The following is a 27571-nucleotide window of genomic DNA, read 5'->3' on the forward strand; positions in this document are numbered from 1 at the left end:
TTATTGCTTGCCTTGGGGGAAGGAAAGAATCTGCTGCTATTTTTGTTGTCAAAAGCTGTACATATATATACACACACAAGTATTTCCCACAGCAGAAGCAGCAAACACGGACATTTCTGCTGTTGCAATACGGCACAGATAATACATTTACTTTTTACGGGAAGCCAAAACCGGTTATTTGACATGAAAATATTCCACTCTAAAGAACTGTGTGTTGCTAAGCCTCAGTGGCTAAACAGATACACAGTTAGAAAAGGGCTTACTTTCTGCGACTGATAACCTGGACCTTGTACACACAGCCCTTCAGAAATCACCACTAGCACACTGAGGAGCAATCTGAAATTCCAAACCACTACAATCCCCCTCTAACACTGAGAGATGCCTTCAAGTTCATAGAGACTGTACCAATCCTGCAACTAATGAAGCAAAAATAAGCAATACAAGCAGCCTCCATTACTGGTACCACCGAGGCACTGTCTGCTAATCCCCAAATGCACTGTCTTGCAGATGGACACCACAGACCTGCAAATCCAAAGCTCTCCCGGCAGACACCATCTCCTCACAAACATTTCCAGTGCACTGAAAAGCGTATCCTGCTAAATAAGTACACGAGCCTTAATTACCTTTAGGGTAGTACTGCCCTTTAAAATGGCCCGTCCTTGCTTTCCACATATAGCTCCTCGAGTACACTTGGCATATTTCAGTTAGGAAGGAGACTGGCCTCTTCCGCAGCCCTGGCTGCTCGCGGCATCTCTTCCCCTCGACAGACACATCAGTGCAGCGACAAAGTCCAACACAGGCAGTACAAAGGCTGCTCTTTGATGAGAATATATTTAAAAACTGACTCAGTCACTCAACACTGGGCGAAAGGCTTTACCCTAAAGAAATTCAATCCACGCTCAGAGGGCGCACAGCCTGCCGTCATTGCAAATATTAACATCCGTAGCTCCACAGCTCCCATCGCACGTTTTGGGGCCATTCCCACCTACCTCGGGGCTGTTTCCAAGCTGATCTATCGCCTGCGCTCACTTGGGTCACACGGACTCCACCGATCCCCTCTGCCAGCCGGCGCGTGAACTAGTTTGGCTGCTTTGCAATCGCAGGCAGTGCTATCTGAGCATCGCCTCCAGCCCTGCGCAGCGGCCCCGTGGAAAGGGAGCCGATAACGGAGAGCCCGGGCGTGCGCTGACCCCGTTGGCAGCCGCCGGGGGATGCAGCGATCCAGTAGCGATCCAGCAGCGATCCAGCAGCCTTCCAGCAGCGCCCTCACCCTCCTGACAAGCAGAAGAGCGAGGCTGGGATGGCTGCGTGCATCTCCCTAGTGTGTCATTTTCTCAGTCATACCCTTTCTCTTCCACTTCATTAAGTCCAGAAAAACAAGTCCTGACTTGAAAGAATGGCTTTTTTTTTTTAAAGGACCACAGTAGTAAAATACATCCCTGATCCCTCAATGCACTGAGTAGTGCTGTGAGCTCAGAGTCACCAGACTGACAAAGTGCAGAGGAAGACAGTGGCAGGAAGAATATGCAAAAAAATCGAGCAGAAAAGCAAGTAATAAGTTTTAGGACTTTTTCTCATGGAGAGATTGTCTGGAATAGCTACTGTGGAACAACGGGCCATGTGAAAAACTCTTCTGGATCAGTTACTGTAATGTAAATACACTCTGCAGCTTGTTCCAGAATAAATTCATCATACAGAAACGTCCTTATTTGTGAGCTAAAAATTACTTTTTCCAGCATAATCCATCCATAATTCCATTCTTTGCTAAAAGACAAGCTGCAAAGCTATAAAACGTTGGGGAGCTTTTTTATTCCTAGCTCATGAAGATCTGGTGGATGTACCAAAAAACCAGCTTAAATCTATGGCTGTCATCTGGGGATCCCCATTAAAACGGGTTTTTTTCTGCTTTCAGAATCGCAGGCTGCAGCCCCCTCGCTGAAACGCTCCGGCTGCCCCGCCAGGCATCGCCCGGGGAGAGAAAACCTGCACTGCTGCACTGCCCGTCCTCCTCCGACAGACAGCGAGGGGGGGGAGACGCTCGCAGGGCAGTGATCAGAAGAGCACCCAGCTTTTGGGGAAGAGCAAAAAACCAACCCCAGGTGCATCCAGCAAGTTGTCAGCACCCCAAAATGCCAGTAGCGGGATGGGGGGCGCGCGGGGGGTGCAGAAGTGAAAAGGGAAGTCGCGTTGTGCTTCAAGCCCGAGTTCTATGTGCACGAATGATTTTCACAGTTGGACAAAACCGCAGCTCCAGCTGGGCGCAAAGCGCAAAGCTCGGCGCGGCCGCGACGCTCCATCCAAACCGGAGGATGAAGGCTGGAGCCAGGCTGGAGCCAGACCGTCCCCCGGCCGCGCCCCCGCCCGCGACGCCGCCGCTCCCGCAGACGGGCTCCGGCTCGGCGGAGCGGCCGCGGAGCCGGCGGGACGCAGCGGGGCAGACAGCGGGGAGCGCCCGGCCCCTCCGCAGCCCGGCCCCTCGCAGCAGCATCGCGGCACCGCGGTGCCTCCCCCCTCCCCAGCCCAGGACGGCTCTCTGCGCAGCGGCCAGCCGCGTTCCGCCTCTGGCGAGCTCGGCGGGGACACCCGGGGGTGAGGGGTAACCTGGGCGACAGCTCGGCGGGGACGCCGGCGGGGCTGCCGGAAGACGCGGACGCCGGCGAGGCGAGGCCGGGCGCGGCCTGGCCGGTGCCCGCGGTGGGTCGGTACTCACGGCGGAGGGCAGGCGGGAGCGCAGCCCCGGGGCATGGCGGCAGCAGCGGGCGGTGCTGCGGGGCGGCCGCGGCGGCTCTGACCCGGAGCCGGATCGCGGAGCGGGGAAGGGAAGGGAAGGGGAAGTGACAGGCGGTGCCGCCGCCCCGCTCCGCCCCGCCGCCGGCTGCGGGACGTGGGCCCGGCCGGGACGCGCGGCCGCAGCTCCCTCCGGAGGCCCGAGACGGCAGTAGGGGCAGGCGGACGGGAAAGGAGAAAGGGAAGGAGAGAAAGTGAATCAGGGAAGCGGAGGGAAAAGGGGAGAAGGAAAGGAGGAAAAGTAAATGAGGGGAGGAGAGGAGAGGAGAGGAGAGGAGAGGAGAGGAGAGGAGAGGAGAGGAGAGGAGAGGAGAGGAGAGGAGAGGAGAGGAGAGGAGAGGAAGGAAAGCAAAACGAAGAAAGGGAAAATAATAAAAAAAAAAAAAAACAGGGAAAGGGAAAAAACCAAAGGGGAAAAGGAAAGGGAAAACAAAAAAGGAAAGGGAAGGAAAGGGAAAGGATTAGGAAAGGGAAGAACAGGAAAAATGAGAAGCAAGTGATAGGATAAGAAATGAAAATCCAGGCTATTGGGAAGGTAACTACAGTGGGCTTGCACTGTGGGAAATGCTGCAGGACTTGGAGATGAGGCACAGTGTAGCTGAGGCAGTGAATTCCAGAGACAGCATGTCCTCATGGCAGTGATCACAGTGCCTGTGCTGGCTGTGCCCATCTGCTCAGGGAACACTGCTGCAGGGAGCACGAAAATCCCCAGACACTCCAGCACAGCAGCAGGTTGTAGCGTGGAGAGGAGCAGAATGCTGCACATCCAGAGTGAAGCCTGGCTGTAGGTCCCAGCTCCATGCAGGGACACAGGGCTGTCCGAGACACCCAACACGCCCGTGAACTTGAGGTCTCTGGAGCACGGGGTCCATTCCAGTTTGCACACAGCCTTTCCCTAGTGCTGGTGCTGGGCAGGACCTCCTGCTTTTGCTGTTACCTAGCTAGGAAAGGTAACGTTGCTTTGGAGCAAAACCAAAGCAGAGTATCTTTTGGAGGACAAGGATGGAGAGCCAGCAGGGGTGATGATTCTTCTGCTCTCCCACACCCTCACTCCAGGTACAAACAGCTTCAGTTCTGCCCACGATACAATGGCATGCTGCATGCTCTGCAGTCGTTCTGGACAGTCAGGCTTAAGCCAGCTATTGATTTATCTTGCACATACCATTTGTAGTTCACAAAATTCATCCCCTTGCCAGAAGTTTTGTGGTCATATTAGCAATAAAATGCTACTGCTGAATGAAGGTCTTGTGCTGCTTCAGCAGTAAATGATGCTTAGCTATTGAGCAACTGTTATTATATGCACGGTGGTGTCAAAAGCATAAGCATAGAACTAATATTTCTCGATTGTGCCCTCAAGAACAAGCTAGGCCAGGAGACTTCTTCCTATTTTTTCTTTTTCCTCATGATCTTTTCCATGTATCTTCTACACTAGACTCCACCAGGCTATCAGGGCAGAACCTCATGCCTTTCACTTTCCACCTCAACTCGCATGCATCCAGCTGTCACTGCCAGTATTCGCTCACTAAACTGGATCTTGTGTCTTTACACACTGCTCAGAGGCTGAAGGCACAGTGTAAATGAATCACACAATGAGATTATCTGCACTGTTCCTTAGTCCAAACACCGAAGAATCCTCTAAGGACATTTCAGCCTCATCCTATGTCCTCTGTGTCATCCTCTATCTCAGCAGAGCTCGGCTGACAGATGCTCTTAGGACTGGGATCAAATTCTAGCACTGAAAAGCAGTCGGAAAATTTTAGACGTGGTCTCCTTGTTTCACCTCATTAAGCACTTGTCTAGTTAGAAGGTGTTGATTCCCCTGCTTGCCTCCTTTTTTAGGACTAACACATTTGAAGCAGTAAATGTTTGCAGGCTTCAGTCCTGGGCTGAAGCTAAGGAAGAGTTTGGTGAGTTATCCCCTGCTGTGAGATAGACTCTTACAGCTCTCACACTACCAGCCTGTGGAGCTGCTGCAACCGAATGGAGGAACTTCACCTCAAAGCATGAAGGTCCCAGAGTGTTCTTCTCCCTCCCTTCTACTGTCCAAATGTCTCAGTGTTCCTGCAAAACAGGAGAAGGTGCTGTTTGCTTCACTGTCTTTCTTCCACTTCCTAAGACTGAGTTACCAGGACAACAAAGAAGGGTAGGAGGGAAGTGTGTGTGTGTAGCTCTGCAGGAGTAACCTCTTTGCATGCCCTCCCAGGATTGGCAAGCACTGTCCTTTCAGTGGAAAGTAGGACTTGGAAAGCTGTTGGAAATCCTACCTCCCACACTGATCACCTTCCCTACACACCAGCAATGCCCAGTCAGGTGATGTATTCAGCTCCAAATGGCAGCTTTACAAAAGTCTATGACAGGAAAAAAAATGGAAGGCATAACATGAAAGAAACTTTGACAAAGTACAGCAAAGGGATGCTAGGATGGGATGCTAATGCCACGTATGAAGTGTTTCATGCTTGAGATTGCCCAGAATGAGGCCCTTTTGTACAAGTCAGTGTCCAGGGTAGAAGTCATGAGCTCTGAATTTCCTCTGAACATCCTCTTTTGCTCACATCTGCAGCAGGAACAGAATCTCTGACCTTAACATGCACTTGTGAGTCGAGAGAGAGAAGTGGCTCAGACCCAGTCCCAGGCTACTTGTTCATATCTGTGCCACTTGGAGAAGGGCAGAATTTGACAGAACCGTCGGGGGTTTATTTTCAAATCCAAAGTTTGGCTAAGCAGAAGGATGGCTTCTGGGAAGCCAGAAGTCAGGGAATTCAAACCTACTAAGCCAAGAGCTTTCCTGATGTTACTGTTTTATCAGGCTAGGTTACTGGAGCAGAACATCTCTGTTTTCCTTAGACACAACACCTGATCACAGCACTCAGTCTTGATGGACCTTGGAACCAGAAGGTTCCCTTCCTGTTCTGATGCTCCAAACATAGTTTCAGAGTAAACAGGCTGCAGAGAACCCCCCTGAAGGGCAGTGGCCCTTCCCAAGGCAAACTAATCATCAGGCATGAGGGAGGACCACCTATAGGTTTGCTGCTTAGAGTCTCTTTGCCAAGAGGGTCCAAACAGGGCAGCTTTTAGAAGGAACAGATGGTAGAGGGTTTTCATGTCTCCTCTGGCTTTGCCTTCAGAGCACTTTGAAAAGCTGGCAACATGGGAGGAGAAGAGCCAGAAGAAAGCACAGGCATTCTGCCCTGTGCCATGTCTTGCCCACCATCTCAGCTGTCCTACCTTGAGAGTTCCTCTGCCTGAGCCTACAGAGAGGAGTCAGGAAGACGCAAAATTCCTGTCTTGGCATTCTAACGTGACTTAATATTTTAGGAAAATAAAATAATTTTCACTTCACTACAAAATTTAAACTCAAGCTTGAGAGATTTGAGCTTATATTCAGCTTCTGAGGTCTCCTTTCACTGCAAGCAAGACAGAGGCAGCCAAGTGAGCAGCACTAGGGAAGTTACTGAAGGGTCAGAATATTTAAAGATTAAGGGGCTTATAAATCAGAAGAAAAAAGAAGTCAGAAACTTTTTCTTAAATTAAAACCCAGGAAGAAAAGGCACAGGGAGGATCAGAGCAACACCCAAAACTGGACACACCATGTGTGTATCTGAAAATTGTGGAGTGTGGCTGCAGTATTGCAGAACTGGCTTCCAAACCTATGAGATGCTAAAGCACCACAGCTGAGGACTGTTCCTTGTCCTCTCTTTTTAACTGGTTAAGACTCTAATTTTTAATATTTTCCACCACAACCATTATGATTCGTTTTCAAACAGAAAAAGAAACTGTCTGAAAACCAGAGGAAATCACATGGTCAGTACCAGAAGACTGGCAACAACCGATTTCTGATGCGATAGGCCTTCAGTGATTCTATATATATCTGCTCTTAAAACTCTGCTGCTGCTGCTGCTGCAGCAGCCTCTGAGAAACGCATTACTGGGGAAAAAACAGGCTAGTGAAACAGTTCTGGAATGAGCACATTTTCAAGCTGGTTAGCTAAAAAGCTCTGAAGAGAAGAAAAGCTCTTTGCTTGTTTAGACCTTCAAAGGAAAAGTGCAGGAACAGAGCTACCATGGGTTGGACTTTTCTCATTGTGGTGCACAGATATTCAGTGTAATGCCCAAGGATGCTGTCCCTGCTTCTGGCAGAGTTTGTCTTCAGAATATATATTTTCTTTCCACAATGTTGAGCATATTTCAAAGGAGACAGTGACAGCTCTTAGTTACAGGTTTCTTTTGTACTGTAGGAATTTAAGTGTGATACAAAAGTCTTTACATTTGAAGTCCACATGCAGTTACTAAAAATTCTGATGTCAAAATTAGCTGAATTCTTAAGTGATTCAGACTCTGATCTTGCAAATATGGGCTATGGTGAAGCATAAGAATCAGCACATAGATAGGATGAGGAAATGCCACTGGAAAGGTGTCATTTATCTTCATTAGAATTATTTTTATGTGTAAGCATCAATTTAATGTTATGTGTTTGGCAGAACCCCACGCAGCAGTTGCATGGGGATGAAAAACACTGCAGTATTAAGAATATTTCACCTTCCTATTAAAGTGAGGATGAAGCTTGCAATCCCTTCTAATAATGAAAAAAAGTAAAAAGGTCCACGCTGCTTATTTCTGTTTAGACAGATCTCCTGTTAGCACTGCACAGACTTCTACCTGCCCATTTAGATTTGTCTCAAAGGAATCTGTAAAGCTTACAGTCAATACAGTCTGTTTCCAAATTCTCCAGAGAATTAAATTATCCATGCTCCAATTTATATACATAAGATGAGGAATGACTACTGACTGCATCCCTCTGGTATCTGGCATCCTTTCTGAAGGCTGATAAAACAAGCAAGTTACGACAATAAAAGAAAGGATCCAAGTTGCCTTACCTCCACTTTAAGGAGCACGCAGCCTTTCAAGAACTCTTGAATATTACTGATGCAATCAGCTTCATTCTTAGGCTCCAGGCAATACTAAAGAAAGAAAATCCACTGAGATCATTGTGTTACCTTCTGTATAGCCTCTATTCAGAAGGCCTGCATGAATATTGACATGTGGGTTTTATACTGAATTAGGAAAGCTTCGTCTGGGGGTGGGTGGGGGTGGCAGGCAAGCTGTCAAAGCAGGAAGAAAGAGCCACTGGAGGAAGTGATGCACACACTGAAACGGCCGGCATCTTGTTCTGAATGTCAACAGATGCCAGCGCCCGAAGTGACAGTGGGAAAGCAGTGACCTTTAGGAACACACTGCCCAACCAAGGCACTGAAGCAAAAGATAAGGAGCTAGCAAAACTGATTTTTGCTTAAGAAATAAAGGCTCCTGTTTTACAGGGTAGAGAACCTGGTTTTGGTTTTAAATGAAACAGCTTCTCTTCGCTGTTGCCATTTTGTATCTCTCACTGGACTCCTTCCGTTTTTTTCTCCTGCAGTTACTTGCCCCATTTTTGGACTGTCTGAATATACACCTTGCAAAACTGTTTACAGGAGCTACTCACGTGGCTTAACTGGCTTCAGTACCAATGGATTTGCTGGCCTTGGGATGGTGCAAAACAGCACAGATGTAAGGTCTCTTAATTATTCCTAACCTGATCTGCTTCTCTAGTGTTAGTTCCTGACTAGCAAAGTACTTTACAGTAAGAGTTCTGAAAGAGTGAATATACTTAGAGTTGTAATTGATGGTATTTACGTAAATACAGACAAACTGCATAACCTTCTATTCAAACCCAAGATATTTTAATCTCTGGTAGGCCTGGTATTTCCTGCCGCTGAATGAACATGCAGAACTCAGCCAATTGCAACCTTTTGAGGTCTTTTCTGGACTTTAGAGACAAAAAGCGAAGAACTAAAGCTACTATCATATTTTGCCCTCAATTAGTAACTGAAATGGAAAACATTTTTCTCTCTCTGATGATTCTTGCTCATGTTACCCAAGAAAACCATGCCTCAAAATGCCCAGGGCAGTCTTTTCCTGCTCAGATGTGGGCTAGCAAAACACATCCCAGAGTTACCTTTTCTGCAGATCCTGGAAGAAGGCGATTCATGAGTTTACAAAGCACGGTTCCATCTTTCAGCGAAGCTTTCAGGAACTCCTCTGGATCATCTACGATTTTCTTCGGGGAATTTAAAACCCCTAATGAAATAAGCCACGTTACAATTTGTTCTTCTGGATTCATGACGGAGGGTTCTGCCGCCAGCGCGGTTCTTCTGTGCAGCAGCTTACTGGAACCCACATCCGTGATTACATCTTCCTGCCTCTGCTGCTGCTGCTTGCAGAGCTCAAGTGTGAAACTACTTTTTTTTTTCCCCCTGCTCAGCACAAAAAGTCACCGAATCTTAAGAACCAGAAGTACCAGTAGTCCAATGTGAGGTTATTTCTTCTTTTTTACAAAGTAGTTTCTAGCATCCTACTTTGGTCAGTGAAAGCTGATCTTTAATTACACATTTCCAACATTATCAAAAAGAGTTTTAGGTGGGTTTTTTCCACCAGGATCTTACCTAGTGACTTCCACCTTGTGGCAGCTGGCATCCTATCATCTGGTAAACTCAATCCTAACTGGTGGCTGATGCCCAAAGAAGCGAATGTACAATTGTCTTAAATGAGGTATCTGTAGCATTAAAATTGAACTTCACACTGAAAATGACTTGGGGGAAACACGACCATAACTTGAAGTAAAAACCAAAATAATTAGCCTTCTACGTCAAAGCTAGTTATTAGAACTGCCTTTTTTAAGAGTTTTCTCTTTTCAAGGTCTCATTTTTGAAAAGGAAATATGATGATGCACCTTACATAGAAAAAAATCGTGTTTTAAACAATTTTATATGAGAAGTGCACATATAATCCAAACCAGTCTCTTAGAAGATGACATCTCAAAAGAAACATCTGAGTAACACAAAGTTGGTGAATTTAAGTCAACCAAAGGCCAGAATTCCCAACTCTTGCCTTGCGCTATTAAAACATCCCTTTGCCACCAGCTCTCAGAGATCCACTATACGGAGCAGGATCATTTTTTTCACTCAGGTCTGGGACGTGAACCATCCCTCTTGACTCTGTCAATTTCAGAAAGTCCAGTCACCTTGACATTTTTAAAGCTTTCCTTTTGTCAGAACAGATGGCAAGTGAAGCAATTCTCTGTTCTTGATGCCAAAGAAGTTGGAGCATCATGGATTGAAGCAATGCAACGGGAACAAATTATCCCAGACGAGAACTTCTTGGTGACAACATTCTGTGCCAATTCCTAACCTTGTTAATCGAAGCAACTGTTTGAAGACATCAGCACTCCCAAACTGCCTAGGCTAGTAATTTAGAGAAACAGAACAGCTAAATTATGTTCAAAACATTGGTATCATTGTGTGTCTTCACTTTCCAGGTCTTATGACAGGAAATGGGACATATGTAAAGATCATTTAAGAAATCAGAATTGCCATTTTAGAGTTAGACAGACTTTTGACCTTGCTGAGGAGATGGGAACGAGTTCCAGTTCCCTGTCGTGGGTTAACACTCGTAACACATAGCTGCAGTCAGTGTGAATGACAAAGCTGGCTGAAGCTACGTCACAAAACTTCCTGCCATCTGGTCAAGTACATCTACAACTACCCATATGCATGCTAAAGATTTCAAATTTATGACTAATTACAATAACATGGGTTTTTTTCTTTTTCCAGTTCTCATGAGCACTACTGTTTTGTAGAAGCACTTGCAGTCTCCACTCCTGTAGCTTGTTCTTTTCTCCCATCTGTAGCAGGAAGACAAGTGCTGATGCTCATCCATCTCCTGGGGACAATCATCTGTGTGTGGAAGCCATTCACTGCAGGCATCTATCAGAAAATTCCAGTGTCTGATGTAAAGAGCAAGAGAAGCACTTCAACACAGGGAAAATGCACACCTGCTTTATTAAACTCAGCATTACAAACCTGAATGCAGATGTGTACTTCACCCACTCCTTCCACTACAGCAAACCTTTTTGGGTAGACAGGCAGGTTTGGTCTATTTCACATGCAACTGTTGCACCCAGAGATGGTTGCAACTGCAATTAAATGCAAGTATTTCCTACCTCTTTAACACTTACCAACTGCTTGAAAGACCTGGAAATACATGCATACTCAGAAAACCAGAAACTGTAAGGCCTTTTCTGATTAGCTACCCAAGGCCAACCTAGTATCTTTCAGAAAGGACCCATCTACTAATATTCCAGGTTCTTTGCTCACCTCTCCACTCAAATTAATTGTGTGGCAAACACAGGGTACGGAGGCAGAGCCACCAAACAAGGAGCAGTTCCAGTCTGGTCTGTTAAAAGACTTCAACTTACAGGGACAAATCAAATGAATTGTTAATTATCTCTTGCAGGGTCAACCTCCAACCCTAGTTACAAATACACTTATTGTAGCCTGATTTATAGACTATATAGCACAGTATCATTTAAAAAATAAAAGGGAGAGGGAGGATTATCTGTATCCATTTATCAAAGGGCTCTGATGGAATGTACACCAGTATCAGCATGAGGAGCCAGTCAGAACAATGGAGGTGTTCAGGAAACATTCTACACTGATTTTCCTCAAAGCCACTCCCTTTTATGTAAACCTGTGTATTTTTTTTCCAGCATAGAGAGAAAACACCCAACAGAAAGAACGAACATTGGAGCATTCTTCTGCCTTACACTAGTGGCTTCCTGTGAAGTTTGAGTCAGCATGTGGCCTGTTTACACTGGTGGTACCTTCTCATTATTTAGCAGTTTAGGCAGGTATCCATGTGTTTTTGGCATTACATTTTAGTTAGAATGATCTGATTCAGCCTGAACAGCAGGACCCAGACCACCAGCTGCTGCTGAAAATGGACTCTTCTAATATTATAGCTTATTGTTCTTGCAGAAGACACACCCTCTGAGACTTCAGAACAGTAAGCCTCCATCACTGTGTCATACTTCTCATCTCTTCCACCACACAAGTGTCACTAAGGAACAGGTATTTATTTCATTTTAAAAAAAGAAACCCATCCATAATGCTTTTGTTTAAAGGTACATTTATTAGCGCTGGGAAATACTGCAATTCTACCCATCTGCTACATGCAGGCAGACTTACTCATACAACCTGCAGCCCATAACTGAAGTTTGAAGTGATACTCTTACCCCCAACACCAAAAATAGTTTTAAATCCCTAGTCAAGCATGCTTTTTCTCTCCTTTAGCTACTCATTATAAACTGAATGTTAGTTCTTTAAATGAGATCGGTTTATGTCTACCACAGAAGTCAGGATGAACTTTATTAGCCATGACTGTTTAAGTACTGCAGTCAATCTAAAGTTAGTTTTCTACAAGAAATACTGGTGCCTAAGGATTCCTTTTCATATGGACTGGCACATCAGCATATATGTAGAATAAAAATACATCAAAACCAAGGCAAACTTCTGAGGGAAGCATCGTATTGCTCTTGCAGTGATAGTGATGTCTGGAGTTTTGCAGGAAGCTAACACATACAGAAACACTAATTATTCTGGAGATTTACCCGTAATACCATCTCAGTACACCAACACTTCCTTCTGGACAATTATAAAACTGTTCATGTAAGACTACAGTAAAACTTTATCGTTTCTCGGGGAAGACCCAAGATAAATTTCTAACAATTTAGTGCTCTGTATTTTAGAGGACTAAAACTCACATTTATGTAACTTGCTCCCTTTTTTTCAGCATACAGAAAGTACCTTACATAAAGGGCAGCCCCAGAGTACTTTTCTGCTGCAAAACCTGCTGATGCACGTATACTGACCAAAAAAAAAAGGCTCACTCCTGGAAGACATTTGCTATGATATAGAGTAGTTGACTTCCATCTGAGAATTTTCTTCATATCCAAGAGATTGGTAGTGCTACTTTCAAAGGCAACTCCTGAACAATAACACAACTCTCTAAAACAAATGATGGTAACCCCACACTCAAAAGCCAAGCTCCATCAGTCAGGTTGTTATCCTTCATTTTCCCAACGCATATCCACTGCTGCACTGCTGTCTTGTAGTCACTGTAACTGAAAAGAGGAAACACAAGTTAGTACTCTCTCAGAAATCAAAAGACAAAAAACCTCTAACTCATGTTCCAGTTCATTGGTTTTATAAAGAGAATGCATACATCTGGATTATAGTAATTTGTCTCCAAACTAAAAAACCCATCAACAGGTAAGTACAATACTCAAAGCGATCTGAGGATTATTTGCATTAAAACACACTCCTACAACATTGTTTCTGGAGCAGGTATTAAGTAAGGCCTCTGCAATTCCTCTGCCTACCACTATCTCTTGACGACTCCACCATGATACTCAAGGAGTCCTGTAATAAACTGGTATACAAACACTGATACCAACCTATAAATGATGATGTGTTAGTAAATGAAAATTTGTGATCAAGACAAGGTGGAACAGCTTACTGAACTAGTAGAACTGCAACCTTACTGTTTACAAAGTTAGCAGTACCTTTCCTGCCATGAGTTAACTTCTATATACTGGTCCCTAAACTAACACTGGCACCAAGCCTATTACGAGTTTGGAAATGTTATGAGATGCAGAGAAAACTGAGAAAGCATGCTCTCTTCATCCATTACAACACAGCCCACTACCACCACTAAGTGACAAAACAGATTGAGGAAAAAAATACTTTTTTTTTCCCTAAAGAGAGAAACTTTTTCACATGCCAAGAGTAATTAACCTTCAGCTTCCCAGGTAATACACAGAATCAAAGCAGATACATTTAGAAAGGCTGAAAACATTCTGACACAATGTATACAATGATTTAGCAAAGCCTTTTAAAGTTACCCAAGGTGCTGCATATTAAAGATGGTATTCCATCTCTTTCATCAGAGGACTAATGATCTGGATCAGCCTCAAACTGTACATTTAAAATTGACTCCCGTTGATGTTTTGCAGGTTGGTGGGAAAGCAAGGGAAAAGAACTTAATTCTAGACCTACCTCCCTAATCTACTGTGGTGCCATCGCTACTGCCGTCAGTGATTTTTGAACAAAAAAAGGTTAGGTGATCTAATCTTTACAAAGAGACAGTATCCCCTCTAGTAGGATTTCTGACCCTAAATATTTCAACAGTCATATTTAAGAGGATCACAAAGATAAGCAAAGTAACACTTTTTGTTTGTTGAAATTTTATCAACTGACAGAAACAAAATAAGTTGGTCAGGTAGCAGCCTTTATTTTATTTAACTATATGCTTCCTTTCACTCAGAACAGGATACTCATGATGATTCTGTATTTGATCTGAAATACAATCCAGTACGTGAAATAAAAGCATTCTTTCTTCTTTTTGATCAAGGTAACAGCAACAAATCATCAGGATTATTTACAAAATGTTACTGGCACGTTCTGACAAAGGCACTGCTGTTGCTGACTCTAAACAGAGTAAACTACGTCAAGTAAGACTATGAAAGTCAAGACTATGCAACAAAACCCTTCCTTATACAATGAAGAAATTCCCTTGAAATCCAGCTGAACATCACTGTACCAACTAGCTTTTCTTTTCAGCACTTTAAAGTTGGTTCTCAAAACCAGTATTTGAAACCAAGAGTAAAATATGTTCTTATGCTTAGTCAAGTACTTCAAAGATTAATTGAAAAGTTACATAAAATGTACACATCCTTCTTAGCCTTCACTATAGATTTTAACAGATGTTGTGTGCATTAAAAAGTTACTTTTTGGGTTTTTTTGGTAACAATTTAGTAGAAAGGCTTTCTGAAAAGCTCTATTAGCATCACTACCACTTTCTTTTTCCCTCAGTGAGTTATCAGAGAAACAGAAAAGAAAGTCACTCTTCTGTGTAAAGTCTAAGAGAATTGCTCCTACATCTACTTGAAAAATTATTTCAATAGAGTTGGTTTCAAATTCACAGAATACAGTTGATCTACAAAGTTTTAAACCATTCTGGAATGCGTGGAAGTTTTCAATTTAATCCAAGGGCTCCTGCAGAGATTAATTCATCATCGAAGACTGTCTACAGTATAATCATTAAACTCTATGTTCTGCGTATTTAACAAGACTGATTAGATGTCTGTACTGGCATTTATTACTCCAGTGCAGACTTTTATTGTCGATTCTTAGAGAGTTTCCTTGGGTAAGCACTCTCTGCACCGTAACTTACTGTGTTTGTAATCATATTTTATGTTCAGTTGTACCCCATTTCTGCACATGAGAAATCTCTAACATTCCAAACTTTGTAAGCTTAAGAAGCCCACTTAAACCTCCCCAACAACTAAAACAGGAAGTCGAAAATACTACTTAGGCATAAATGCAGAAACACAAAAAATCTTCCTTCTAGCTGCATTAATGTAATATTCACCTTATGTATAGGTACAGGCACCACTCATCTCAGCCATCAACCCATATGAACCAGCACAACTTCAGTGTTCTAGAAGTTATCACCCTGCAATCAAGAGAAGACACAAAAAATTGAGGAAAATACATTTTACAGCATGAGCCAATCTACAGCACCCCCCCCCCCCCCATTTCGGTAAGTCACAAGCTTGGGTTTGCAGATTATTCTGTCGCAAGTTTTACTACTTCTCTTTAAAGTGGTGGAGGATTCACTGGCTTGGAATGGACTGGAATGGCTTAGTGAAAAGTTGCATGGCTTATGGATTCTCATTCCTTCTCAATGATGCACTGCCATGTTAAATCCATAAGTTGAATGACAAAATTTACTGAGGATTAGAGTAGTACAAAGCTTTTGGTTTTGTGGTTTGGTTTTTTTTAGTTGGAGGTCTTCATGTCTACTATAGTCAAGAGCATCTTTTGAACTTCACGGCTTTAAGTCATAACAACTTGCCACAGGTTCTGCCACATGTACTAGATATCCCTGTAACGCAGTGTCAGACTAAACAGTCAGGCATCCAACTAAACATCAAGTTTGCAATGGCTTGCTTTTAACTCTCCCTAGTCAAGCTGATCAATCTAAAATAAAATCCTAATTTCACAACACTTTAATTTTGCTAAAAAACTAGCATATGCAGCCTCTTTTAAGCATCCTCACTGAAACACACTGGGCACAAAATACCCCCCCAACCCTACTTTGCAATACTTTAAAAGTGAGCTGCATTATGTCATTAAATTGGAGCCATAAGTGCTTTTTATCCAAGAAAAGTTGAATTTGAAGGACTCCTAATGCATTGAAGTTTTCCTCTTTTTTTTTTTTTAAATCTAGACAGCACTTCCATTGCCATGACGTGCAGCTTGTCTTACTGTACTAGAGGAAGACAACTTGGCTCAATTTTGACTTAGACTGAAAAACTAGTTTGCTTTGCTTACCATCTTTGCTGTTTCACAGGCATTTGATGCTTTAAATCAGCTGTGGAATGCTGAAAGATTCACTTGTTTTTATGAAGCCATAAGCCTTTGAGAAGTTGGAGAGAAAGACTTCTTTGCTTATCTTATTTTCTCCTTTGGAATCAAAGATGTTCCTTTAAAAGTGAAACACTACAGAGTTGCAAAAATTTGAAACAGTATGAGTAAGCATCGTTTTGCAGCTTCTTTGATGAAGTGGGTCATTTTTTAATTTTTACAGTATTCTGTAGCTGATTTACATGTACATGAGTTATTTGGAGGGGAGATCTTTTTAAACTCCCCATGAAACAGTAGGAAGGCAGAAAATAGTATTATCCACTTGCTTTTTTGATTAAGTGAATGATATCCTCTATTTCTCTTTACACAAGGTTCTGAAGGCATTTTGTACTGGGAATACTGTGACTTCAAATTCTAGGCACAACTGAACTTTGTGTGGAATATCCCCACCACCCTCCAAATCACAAGTAATACTTTTGCTTAAAAATGAGATGCTGAACATGTAGAACAATCCATCTCCATGTTAGATGGCTGGATGTTGTGTGGAAGATCTTAAGGACTGCTTGCTCCATTCATGAGGAAAATCAGATGGGAAGTGTGGCATTTCAGGGAAACTTTACTTTGAAAATTACAACACTAGTACACAGCTCAAGTTCTATACATTTAACATCTGCTTTTTGAAAGAAATGTTAACAATTTTGAAATGAAATTAAACATTGGTTTAACTTTTCCTCACAAAAGCATGGAGGGGAAAACTTAACAGGCAACAATAAAAAAAGGTAAAAACAACTTTTCCTTTTAGTAGTCCTCTGGTAGTAAAGATAGAACAACTTCCACTTTTTCTTTTGTTTTTTGAGAAGTAATGTGTCTTGGTCCAAAAGTTTAAGAGTTTTTTTAGTATCTGCTTCTGCCTCCACCTCTATCAGATCTGCTTCCGCCACGGCCACCACCTCTGGGTGCTCCACGGCTTGAACTACTGTAAGAATCACGAGGAGGTGGATAGCCCCTTTCCATGGATGGGGGAAGACCCCTGTCTTGTCTTCCAACACGATCACGGCCACTTGAGTAGACATCACTTCTGCTGCTTGAGTAACTTTCTCGGCTTCCATATCCATCTCGTGTGCTGCCGTAATCATCATAGCGACTGCTTCCACCATAAGATGGCGGGGGCCCTCGTGCAGGTGGAGCACTACGTGAGTTACCTGCAGGGTCAATGGTCAGGTAATATGGCAACACCATAAGTTATATATAACAATTTCAATCTGAATTTACAGAATTGCTGTATTTAAATGTTTACTGCTACTCTTTTATATGTATTGAGATGGTCTTAATATAATCTGCCACATTAATGGTATTTAAAGTGGGGATTGCATATCAGGCAGTGAGTGGATTTAAAGACTCTGAAGGAATGAAGACGGTGCTTATTCAGGCAGGCTCTTTACTGGGTATTCCAGAACAGCTTGTTATTTTAGAGAAGGAACTCAGCCACATTTTCCAGTGATAGTTGCAATTCTCAACTGTAGACTTTGCTTCTTTAGCTTATAGCTTATTTAACAAGATGATCAAATGATAACCAACAAATGCACTTTCACTGTAGGGGAAAAAAAAACCCATGTGCCACTTCCCCCTAAAACATGAGCAACCTAGTACAAGTCAGATTTGATGACACCCATACAGATTACTACATGATCCTCAAAATGGATTCTTACCATAACTGTCGTACGAATCTCTGTAGGAGCCTCCACTTGGATGATCTGAGTAGTCTCTGTCACGTCCGCCACCGTATCCATCACGATCACTATAGGAGGAAAGGCTACTAAGGCTTAGTACAAATTTGTGAGGATCACAAAAAGATTAGAAGGACAAGGAGAAAAATCTAACAGTAGGTACCTATATCCCCTGGAGGGGTACTCATCACGTGAGCTGGAATGACCATAGTCACGATACGCGTAGTCTCGTGGAGGTGGCGCATAGTCCCGTGTATCCCTGGAACTGGGATAATCTCTGCTTGAATAGCTACAAAGAGCAAGAATTGAGATGTTAGCCAAAACAAAAGATCAGGGATCAAAATCCTTGACTGAACAAGAAGTCAAACTGAACTAGTAAAAGAACTCACCCATCTTTAGTGCTATAACCATCATCTCTTGGAGACATATAGACATCTCTTCGTGACGGCATTGGTTCTCTGCGGGGAGGACCACCGTAACTGTCTCTTCCACGTGACACAGGAGCTTAAGAGAAATAGTCCAAGTTTAACTTAATCAGCATGTAACTACACGCAAGACTCCAAGGCAAGTATTAGCAGACTGTTCATAGCTATTTAAAAGTATCTCTGCAAATTACATTGATAGTATGTCACAGTTATGCTTGCATAATTTTAAAGCGGCTTCAGAAAGACCAAACTAATCAAATCACACCAAACTGTCCTAAACAGATACAAAATTACATTGGTATGAAGACAACTGACAAATTAGAAAAGCCACACCCTATCCTGCAGTAGATTTCAGTTAGAAGCAATGATTTGCAATGGTTCCTGAATGAAGACTAACATGCTACATAGCTGTCTAATTGAGAAGTCCTTACCTCTTCCTCCCATACTACTGCTACGCACCGGTCCTGAAGGTGCAGATCTTTTAGGTGGAGGACCTCCACTCCGTGGAGGTGGACCTCTCTTCATGGGAAGTGGCCCTCGAGAAGATCCTAGAAGGGTAAGTCAGTCATGAACCAACTTGTTATTTCTGCGATATTCACCTGTATGCCCCTAAAGCCTGAACTACAGTAACTTAGGCATTGTTAATACTACTATGCAATCAACAATAAACCCCTAAAGTTACATCTCAAAGCCTTCTCTTGTATTCTGGCTACTACTAGATGCTACTGGCAGATCTGAGAGCCAACCAAGTAAACTTTCCACAGCTTGAACTCCTGTCAAGAACTTAGCAAAAGCCACAGAGTGTGACACAAGGGAGAAACAGAGCTGATACTTGGTATCAGCCACAGCTTAAATACTCAACAAGTTACTGTTCTCAGAAGACAAGAGTCACTTGGGAAGATGCACTACAGAAGATTCTATATAGAGAACAGATGCACTACAGAGTCTGTAGAACCTACTACACAGACTCTTCAAGGCAGGAGTTGGTGTCACTGTTTCCAGGGACTTTTTTTTCTGCATTACAGCTTCCACTGTAACATCTCAGGTGCTGCTTTTTTTTTTTAAAACCAGTTTTGTTTTGATACTGAAGTCTTTATCTTAAGATGTACTTAAGTTATGCAAAGAATATCCAGTATCAAGTAATGTACTATCCTCACACTTCAGAAAGCTTCAACTCAGCACACTACTATTTTCTAACACAGAACGAGGCTTAGCTTCTCTAACTCCCACTATGATCTGGAAGGAGCAGTCCTAGAATTTACTAAGTTAAAACCTCTTGCTAACAAGAATGAAAGGCAGTTCCCTTTCCCTGGTGGAAGAGAATGGCATTTTCAACTTGAATACCAGAAAGCTTCCTTTCTCACGTGCAGGGTAGGAGTTTTGCTTTTCTTTCAACAGCCAAAAGTCAAGTGGAGTGTTAGTTGTAGAAGGGAATCTTCAGATTTGAAAGCCTTTTCTTAAGGTGCACTTGTCTAATCAAAAATTTGACTAAACTGCTGAGGTCATATTTCACCATTTTAATAAAGAACAAGGAGTGCACTATTCAGCTGTTTTGACTTTTTTTTTCCCAGTAGGATTATTGTCATCTTCCAATGAGATTGTCTTGTATGTTGTCCAAGTATATAATGAGAGGTAAATACATACCCAAGTGACTCCCTCTTGAAGGTGGTCCTCTCGCGCCACTTCCGCCTCTTCCACCTCTGAGGCCCCTGGGAGGACCTCTGCTTCGTGGAGGGGGTGGCGGCCCACGCCTACCACCACTTTCAAAGGATGGCTTGGTTGCTTGTTCCACTTTAATTGCTTTCCCATCTAATGACTAAAGAAGAAGCTGCTTTACTTACTGCTCAGTCATGTTTGTATTTCTTAAATTAAGCCCCTCTTGCTTCACTATTACAGGGCTTCCATTTTACAAAGTTAGAGCAACTCTAGAACTGATTTGAGTCTTCAGTATTAGTCCCCATGTACTCAGCAGCACGTTGGGCCTAATTTTTAAAGTACTTCATTCTTGTGGTATTGATGAAAAAAAAAAAAATACAGAGCAGCATCAGAAAGGACTTTCAGTGAAAACACAAGTGTCCAATGATTACGGCAGCCCCATGTCATTTATTCTGTAAACGAAACACGATTTATGATCTCCAATTTACTTTCAATTGCCACGGGCTTTTGTACCAAACTAGGACTGCGCCAGTAGTTACAGGATTAAGCTGAAGGTATCTTAGCTTCAGTTGGGATTTCTGGCAATGGGGAGGCCGTTTAGTACATTTTCTTGATGTTGTGATAAAACGGTGATCACTGAAGTATTTAGGAGTAATTTCAGCATCTACAAAGCAGACTGAGCACAGTAATTCACCCCTCCTCTTTCCTACTGTTTCAAGTTGGCTTTTCAAAAAGGTGACCGTCACAATTTACTCAATTACTTGCTTTTCCAGACTGGAGGTGCTTTGTTGGTTGGGGTTTTTTGTGGGTTTGGGGTTTTGTGGGTTTGGTTGTTTTTAAACCAAGTGGAAGCCTTTTCTGGAATACAGACGTGCAATAACAGTAACTCTTCACCCAACTGTGTTACCTCAAATGGGACCAGGTGGTAAGACACATTGAATAGGTCAATCTAATTAATCCAGTTTCTGTAGTCTTTCAGACACCATACATTTAGTAATTACAGCAGAGCCAAGATCACAAGCTCTGCTCAAGGTCAGTTACTGCATATTTATCCTGGCAAACATGGTGGTTTATGTGCCTTTTTTGCAGTTACTTAACTCTGCTATGGTAATTAATTATGCAGGCAGGAAGTGTTGTTTATTGCACTTCTTTGCTGCAATAAATTAACAAGATACGAATGATAGCAATGTCTTACTCTGAACTGCTAATAAGTGTTTTATTGAGGTTCTGAATCTTTTTGCTCTCCACTATAATTTATCCCTCTCTGAAGTAATTTACTTTAGAAAATACTTTAGTAGGTCAAGTATTTTGCCACTGTATGTAGTTACAGTTTGAAAAACCTATCTGTATATCCAGAGATTCAACTTGATCCATTGCAAGGAAAAACAATTAAATACTAGCAAAACCGTACTGGTCTTGGCTTTGGCATTTCAATTATGGAAGGTTCCTCAAAAAGATAAGCTGAAACGTTCCAGGAGCAAGCTTTAGTACTGCTGGTCACTGGAATTCTCAAGTTTATATCATATTATTTTGCCATCATCACTAATCTGTCTCAATCATCCTTCCCAAAACAGAACAGTGGGCTTGAAGCCTTAAGCTCTGCAGTCATGACCACTGCTGTCCTTAATTTCATGGTGGATTTCTTTCAGCTTGTTTAAAGTCTGGAAATCAAACACCTGCTGTTAGCATATATTCCAAAAACCTGGACACTAGGTCCAAGTTCTTTCCTTTTCCATGTAGGAGGTACAGTTTTCCTCATTTCTCCTCCTATTTTCTTTGCCTTGTATCTTATCAAGGCAAAAGATAGGTTTCTTTTGAAATTGCTTTATACAAGCATCTTAAAAGCTATGCCTAAGATCCAAAAGGACCTTTCATAGGTCCAAGATTATTTTCCTTTTTTTGCTACCCAGAAGATATTAGTCAAATTTTAAAATTTTAAGGCACAGGGACTTGATTTTATAGGTTCTTAGCTCAAAGAAGAAAGGTCTTACCTCACTGAACAGATAAAGCTTACACAAGCCGTCTCAGAATTTTTTTTCAGTGAGCCCATAGCACCAGTTGGCAACATAAACACTCATTGGTTGGTGTTTATAACCTTGATTTAGAGTGTATAATATGGGCACCATGAATTAGTCACTTTGATATTAAAAAGAAAGAAAGCAATTTCAGATATGAGTAACTTTAGGATAACAGATTGGCAATCATAAAAACTCCCATATGTGAAATGAGTAATCTATACAGCTTTGTAAAGTGAGCCTGGAACTTTAGTCATACACAATGAGAGAACTGTCCTGCAAAAGTGTTCTACGTTCCAACAGAAAAGATCAATGAAATTTGGCAAGTTTTGGCAGCAGGGCAGAAATCAAGTATTCCAAAGAAACTGTTACAGTAGAAACTTGCATGAAACTGCAATTAATGCTGCACAAGCCTTTCCCCTCCAATGGATCATTTTACTGTTAATGCTGTAGTGACTCCACTTCTGCATGTTCCTTGATGGCACATCAAGTGGGCTTCCTTTACCAATATATTCAATAGTCAAAGATCATTTCTTATCAGGCTGAGCTTCTGCATATCGCATCGCTTCTTCACCAAAAGAACTGCAAACGCTTTCCACTGGTTAGAGGAAGACAACCTTCTGTAGCACTCAGTATGGTTTAGACTATTGTTTTCATTAAGTATTTGATTCCAACCTCTTAACACAAGGTGGCTTGGCAGATCTACATTGGAATTCCGACCTTGACTTGTCCTGGATGTTTCCTCTAATGCCATATTCTCCATCTTGTTTGTCTTCAGGACTTAAAATGACAAGATCACGGGAACAGCACACTGCATAGAATGAACATTGCAGACTTGCAGTAGTCACATTTGCGTCCAGATAAGTATGTGCACTTCATGACATCAGGATGGAAACTTGACTAACATGAATTACAGTGCTTCTTAAAGAAGAGCAGCAATTGCTACGTTCTTGTAACATTTCTTCTGTGCTGCTCAGACATGCTAGCACTGATTCAATTCTGCACAGAAAGTCACTTAAGTGAAAAATCTCTCACTCCAAAATCATTATCTCCTGACCTCCTTCTGCAGGGTTTAAGTTATTTTCTGATAAGCAAGCTTAGACTGGTATATACTTGTCCCATTTTAGAATGAAATATAGTTAATCCCCTTTGTTCCCTCCAACCAGAAAGGAGAAAAACACTAGATCCAAGTTCTTCATGGGTATTTGCAAAACAAGAAAATCAAATGTCACTTGCAAAAATCACTTGCAAAACCAAAGTTGGCCTCTTTTACTGTCTGCAACTTTGAGTTCCTTTAGAATGACAGAATAAGCAATACACTGGCAATGCAGAACTTCTTTCTCCTGGACAGACAAGTCAAATAACTCCCTACAGCCTGCTTGAAGTATCATCTGTGCAGCACTTCTGCTCCTTCTTCCTAAGTGCCTGAAATTCTCATGAGCACTCCAGTACATCACCCCCATATGGACAGAAAAGCATCAAGTTCTGACTTCTTAAAATGATCTCTTCCCACAGCACACCTCAACAGCAGTCCTCCTCAGATCTAGAATAGTCTTTTTGAGGTACAAACAGTACTTAGTTGTCCAGAAGGCTTTCTGGAGAGGATGAAAGGCTACCTCATGAACATCCTCCACGTCTTTCATGTCCATGGTTGAACCAAGCTAGACCAGTACAACACTGGAACTATACACAGCAGCACCTGAAGGTTTGTTAAAAAAGTCATTCTAAGCCAAATTCCAAGTGATGATATTCTTTTCATACACTATTTGTTGTTCAAATTTTAAAGCAGATGCATGTAGTTTTGAATTTGCAGTGTTGCAGACAGAAACCTTAAGATGATCCACAAGGCAGTACACTGTAGCACTTCTTGACAGTGATGCGGAGGGTGCATTCCAGAATATGTAGACATTCCTTCAGCCACAATCATTCAGTCTCATTTAGCCACTTGACTAAGCTTTACTTTCTGAAAGTTTCCAGCATGACCCAACAAACACATGCCACAACATTCAAGATTTAGAACACTTGGTGAGTAGTCTCAGAGGGATTGTCACTTGAAAGCTGCACTCCACAAGCACTTAGAATTAGCACCTGACCTTTCAGCCTTGATAATTAGTTGCTGGTGCTTGAATTTACCTTACTTGAAGGTTCAGTCTAATGACTACTTCAGACGAAATCACTGCTTAAGAACTGCAGTGAACAAGTCTTCAGGACTGTAGAAAACTATGTAACAGAGAAATGAACTCAATAAAAAGATAACCTTTGAGGATAATTAGATAACTCTCTGCCTTGATAAAAACTACTAACTTGTTTAAAAAGGAGGCAAGTCTTCAAAGAAAGTAACATCAATTGTCATGGTTGGCCTGAAGCACCCAGACACTAAGTACCAAAAGCTTGCCACAAGCCAAAGCAAGCTTTAAGATTTGTGCTCACCATGAACACTACAGCAAGCTCGTTTTCTTATTCCCAAAGCACAAATATCCATTCTGCTTTACTTACTGACTGCAATGACTGACATTCTCCTTTTACCTCAGTATCTCATGCCACCAAGAGAAACCACTACCTAAATCCCAAGTGTTAACTAACATCGGAATCAGTAGAGATTTCTTCACCTTACATGGATGGCATCTCAAACGCTCCTGAGGAGGCAGTCAATGCAGCATGACCTTAACACCACTGTTCAGATTATGCGTGGAAGGCCAGAGTCTGAAATTCAAGTTAACTGAGTAGATGGCTTTTATTGCCTGAAGAGAGAGAACCTCAATGAAGGTAAGCAGCTGTCAACCACTAGGTTGCAAACTTGCACCTAGCTTTTCAAACACATGCCAGAACAGACAGATCAAGGTAGTCTACAATCCTTTGACCAATCACCCTGGTATTTACCTTACATTTGTTCAAAATGTCTTCTTAAAAGATACTACATATGCATTAGGTATTTATTTCCCCTTAAAGTCATACCCTTGCATTGTTAGGCAAGCAAATCCACTTGTTGGTTAACGGCAAAGCTATCTCACATTAGCTAGCAAGATGCTCCTCGTGCATGATCGATTTACTTGGCATGTTAACGTAGGAGGTTATCTACACATTACCAAATAGGGCATCAATGCTCCAATACAGCAGGGAATGCACATTATCATTATGCACACTATCGTTAATAGTTTTCAGGTAAGCCACTTTCCTAGGGTGTAATTTGCACAGCACTGCATTCAAGTATGATAAAATAAAAATATTATAGGACGCAGACAGGAATAAAGAGCCAAGCTCTCCATCATTCATTAAAAGATGAAAAAGGAAAGTGTAACTGACTGACAGCCAGACTCCACTTTCTACTCGGGAGAAAGTGATTCCAGCTTTAAGGAAACAGATATTTTGCCAAATTTAAAGTTAGGACTTCTCAACAATCTTCTAAACCCATTCTCTTCCCAATTTTTATTACCCCAAAGATCAATACTGCTGGTCAGTAGCAACAGCAGCATCTAATTGCTCTTAATTCCTACCTTTCCATTCATATCTCTGGCAGCATCTTTTGCATCTGCTGGACTCTCAAATGTGACGAACGCAAATCCTCTGGACTTGTTGGTTTCACGGTCTTTCATCAAAAGGACTGCAGAAATAAAGTCAAATTACCCTTTCCTGCAATTAGCAGCAACACTTAACCTTTATTAAATCTTTTAAGCTCAGGACTTCTTAGAGGACATAAAAGAATCATCATTTCAGATGATCAACAAAAAGAAAGTCATCACAGCTTTTTATTTTTTAGTAACTTAAAGCAGATGTTTTTCTTTTTACCTTCCACTATGCGTCCATATTTGCCGAATACAGCCTCGAGGGCTTTTTCATTCGTTTCTGTGTTCAGGCCCCCAATGAACAGTTTCCCAGGACGATCCGCTTCAACCATTTTGACTCTGTGAATGGCCTAGTAAATGCAGATGGCTGTTACTAACAAAACATCAAGACTTCCACAGACTTCTTCCCTGCCTCGTGGAATATAAATTAGTTCTTTCCTCAAAAGTAAAAGCTATTTTTTTTCAGCAAGAGGTCAATCAAAAAGAAGCAAAAGAACATGACAAATTATTTTACATTAAAACCACTACATTAATGACTTCAGTTACTTTTTCACGGTATATATTCTATTTCAATTAGTTAAAGTTAACTTTAAAGAGTGGAACAAAGCACTGATAAGAATTCTTTCAAGATTTGGTATACTGATGAACGTGAAAGTCTTCCAAGGTTACTGTCCCTTGGCTCTCAACGGTAACCCTATATGTCCTTGAAGTTTCAAGAAACATACTTAATATGCCAAATATCAAAACATTAAACTTTTAAGTCATATTGTGCCAATAGTACAAACCAAGCTCGTTCTTTAAGCTATTTAAAGTAATATGACTTTGAGAGACACTGTGCCAAAGTCCTGGCCTGCACAACGTCTGAGGCTGAACAGACACCAGACCACCCATCGCCGCAGTTCTGCACAGGGTGGCCACGGCTTAGACGAGGGGCGGGGGGGGAGCCTTAAAAAAAAAAGTGCCGAAGTAACACCTCAAAGCGCCTGCGGACAAGCGCTGCCCGCTCGCCTCCAGCCCCATGGCGGGAAAGCCCGCGCCAGCACACACGGGGAGCACGGACCAGGCGGCTGCGGGGAGCGGGAGCCGAGCCGCGCGGGAGGCCGCGGAGCCCCCGCTCCACCTCGCTAAGGCGCGCGCCGGGCCGGGCAATGGCGGGAACGAAAAGGGGGAGGGGGCGTCAGACCCTCCGCAGTCTCCAGGCACCTCCACAAAATGGCGGCCGCCTTGGGCAGGGACTCTTCTTCTCAGCAACATTACGGCCTCAGCGACAACCCCACCGAGCAGCCCAAGCCCGCTTTGAGCCATCCGCTCAGCCCTCTAGGCGCGCCTGCCGCTGTTCCTTCGCCCTCCTCGGGGATGCCACAGCCCACGCGGCGGGACCCCTTGAACCTAAAATGGCGGCCACATCGCCTCACGCGGTTGGGACCCCTCTCCCATCTCCCCACAAGCACGCTGCTGCCCGCACTCCCTCGGGCCAGACGGACAGGGAGGCAGGCCTGGCCCCGCCGCGCCTCGGGCCCCCGGCGGCGGCCGTGTAGAACACAGCTCCCTCACCCATAGACCGGGCCCTCTGCCGCGCCGCTCCCCTCTGCGGCCCGCTCCTGCCCCGCTGGGATCCGCTTTCCCCCTCCCCAGCCCTCCTGGGCCTGCTCGGCGCACCCGGCCACACTCACCTCCGCTCGGACCAACCTACAACTGCGCAATGAGGGCGAACAAAGGCGCTCCTGGTCTTTATAGCGCTGACGTCAGCAGCCGACCGGAGCCCCGGATGAGCGCGGCGGCGAGCTCGGCAGGGGGAGGCCGTAACCCACCGCGGCGCCGGGGTTCCTTAGGGCCGGTGCGGCCCGGGCTCCTCAGAGAGTCTGCAACGGCCCGGCCCGCCTGCAGACGGGGCGTGAGGCCACCATCAAGGTACGCGACTCGATGCTGCAGGCTCAGAAAGGCGAGACAGCGCGGGCAGCGCTTCTCTGTCCATCTCGTCCCGCTCCTCACCCGGCTACACAAAGATGCGATTGGGTTACCTCTTCAGAAACAAAACCGCCATACGCTCAGTCAGGTTAACTGTGGGGAAGTGTCTGCGGGAGGTGAGCCCCGTGCA

At 43.3% G+C, this 27571-nt stretch overlaps 2 protein-coding genes and 1 non-coding gene across 8 annotated transcripts in view; all 3 read right to left on the minus strand.

Annotated features, from left to right (window-relative positions):
• The window catches only part of ARHGEF6 (Rac/Cdc42 guanine nucleotide exchange factor 6), a 39164-nt gene extending 30184 nt beyond the window's left edge, over window positions 1-8980 (minus strand). For 3 of the 4 annotated variants that reach the window (XM_062006533.1, XM_062006534.1, XM_062006532.1), the window contains exons 1-2: window positions 8779-8980; window positions 7661-7744 (exon numbers count right to left, since the gene is read on the minus strand). In XM_062006533.1, the coding sequence (XP_061862517.1) occupies window positions 7661-7744; window positions 8779-8943 (249 nt within the window). In that variant the 5' untranslated portion in view covers window positions 8944-8980. Of the gene's footprint in view, window positions 1-2710; window positions 2801-7660; window positions 7745-8778 lie in introns of those variants that run through there. The other variant, XM_062006535.1, reaches the window with a different exon arrangement.
• A 2789-nt stretch (window positions 8981-11769) lies between these two features.
• RBMX (RNA binding motif protein X-linked) lies at window positions 11770-27249 on the minus strand. Of its 3 annotated transcripts, none has more exons than XM_062006697.1 (11): window positions 27147-27249; window positions 25697-25823; window positions 25405-25511; window positions 19884-20055; window positions 18671-18787; window positions 18204-18318; window positions 17978-18103; window positions 17797-17885; window positions 16055-17289; window positions 15090-15173; window positions 11770-12780 (listed from the first exon to the last, which is right to left on the minus strand). In XM_062006697.1, the coding sequence occupies exons 2-9, from the start codon at window positions 25803-25805 to the stop codon at window positions 16982-16984; spliced, it is 1143 nt and encodes a 380-aa protein (XP_061862681.1). In that variant the 5' UTR covers window positions 25806-25823; window positions 27147-27249; the 3' UTR covers window positions 11770-12780; window positions 15090-15173; window positions 16055-16981. The 3 variants fall into 3 exon arrangements, with proteins under 3 accessions (XP_061862681.1, XP_061862679.1, XP_061862680.1); XM_062006695.1 differs by having other exon boundaries at window positions 17797-17900; XM_062006696.1 differs by lacking the exon at window positions 27147-27249 and adding an exon at window positions 27028-27049 and having other exon boundaries at window positions 17797-17900.
• LOC133626659 (small nucleolar RNA SNORD61) lies at window positions 25581-25653 on the minus strand. The gene has a single exon (XR_009819710.1). It is a non-coding gene; the product is annotated as a small nucleolar RNA SNORD61 (small nucleolar RNA).
• Window positions 27250-27571: the final 322 nt, after the last annotated feature.

This window comes from Colius striatus, chromosome 13, assembly GCF_028858725.1.
Source record: "Colius striatus isolate bColStr4 chromosome 13, bColStr4.1.hap1, whole genome shotgun sequence".
NCBI classification, from domain to species: Eukaryota; Metazoa; Chordata; class Aves; order Coliiformes; family Coliidae; genus Colius; species Colius striatus.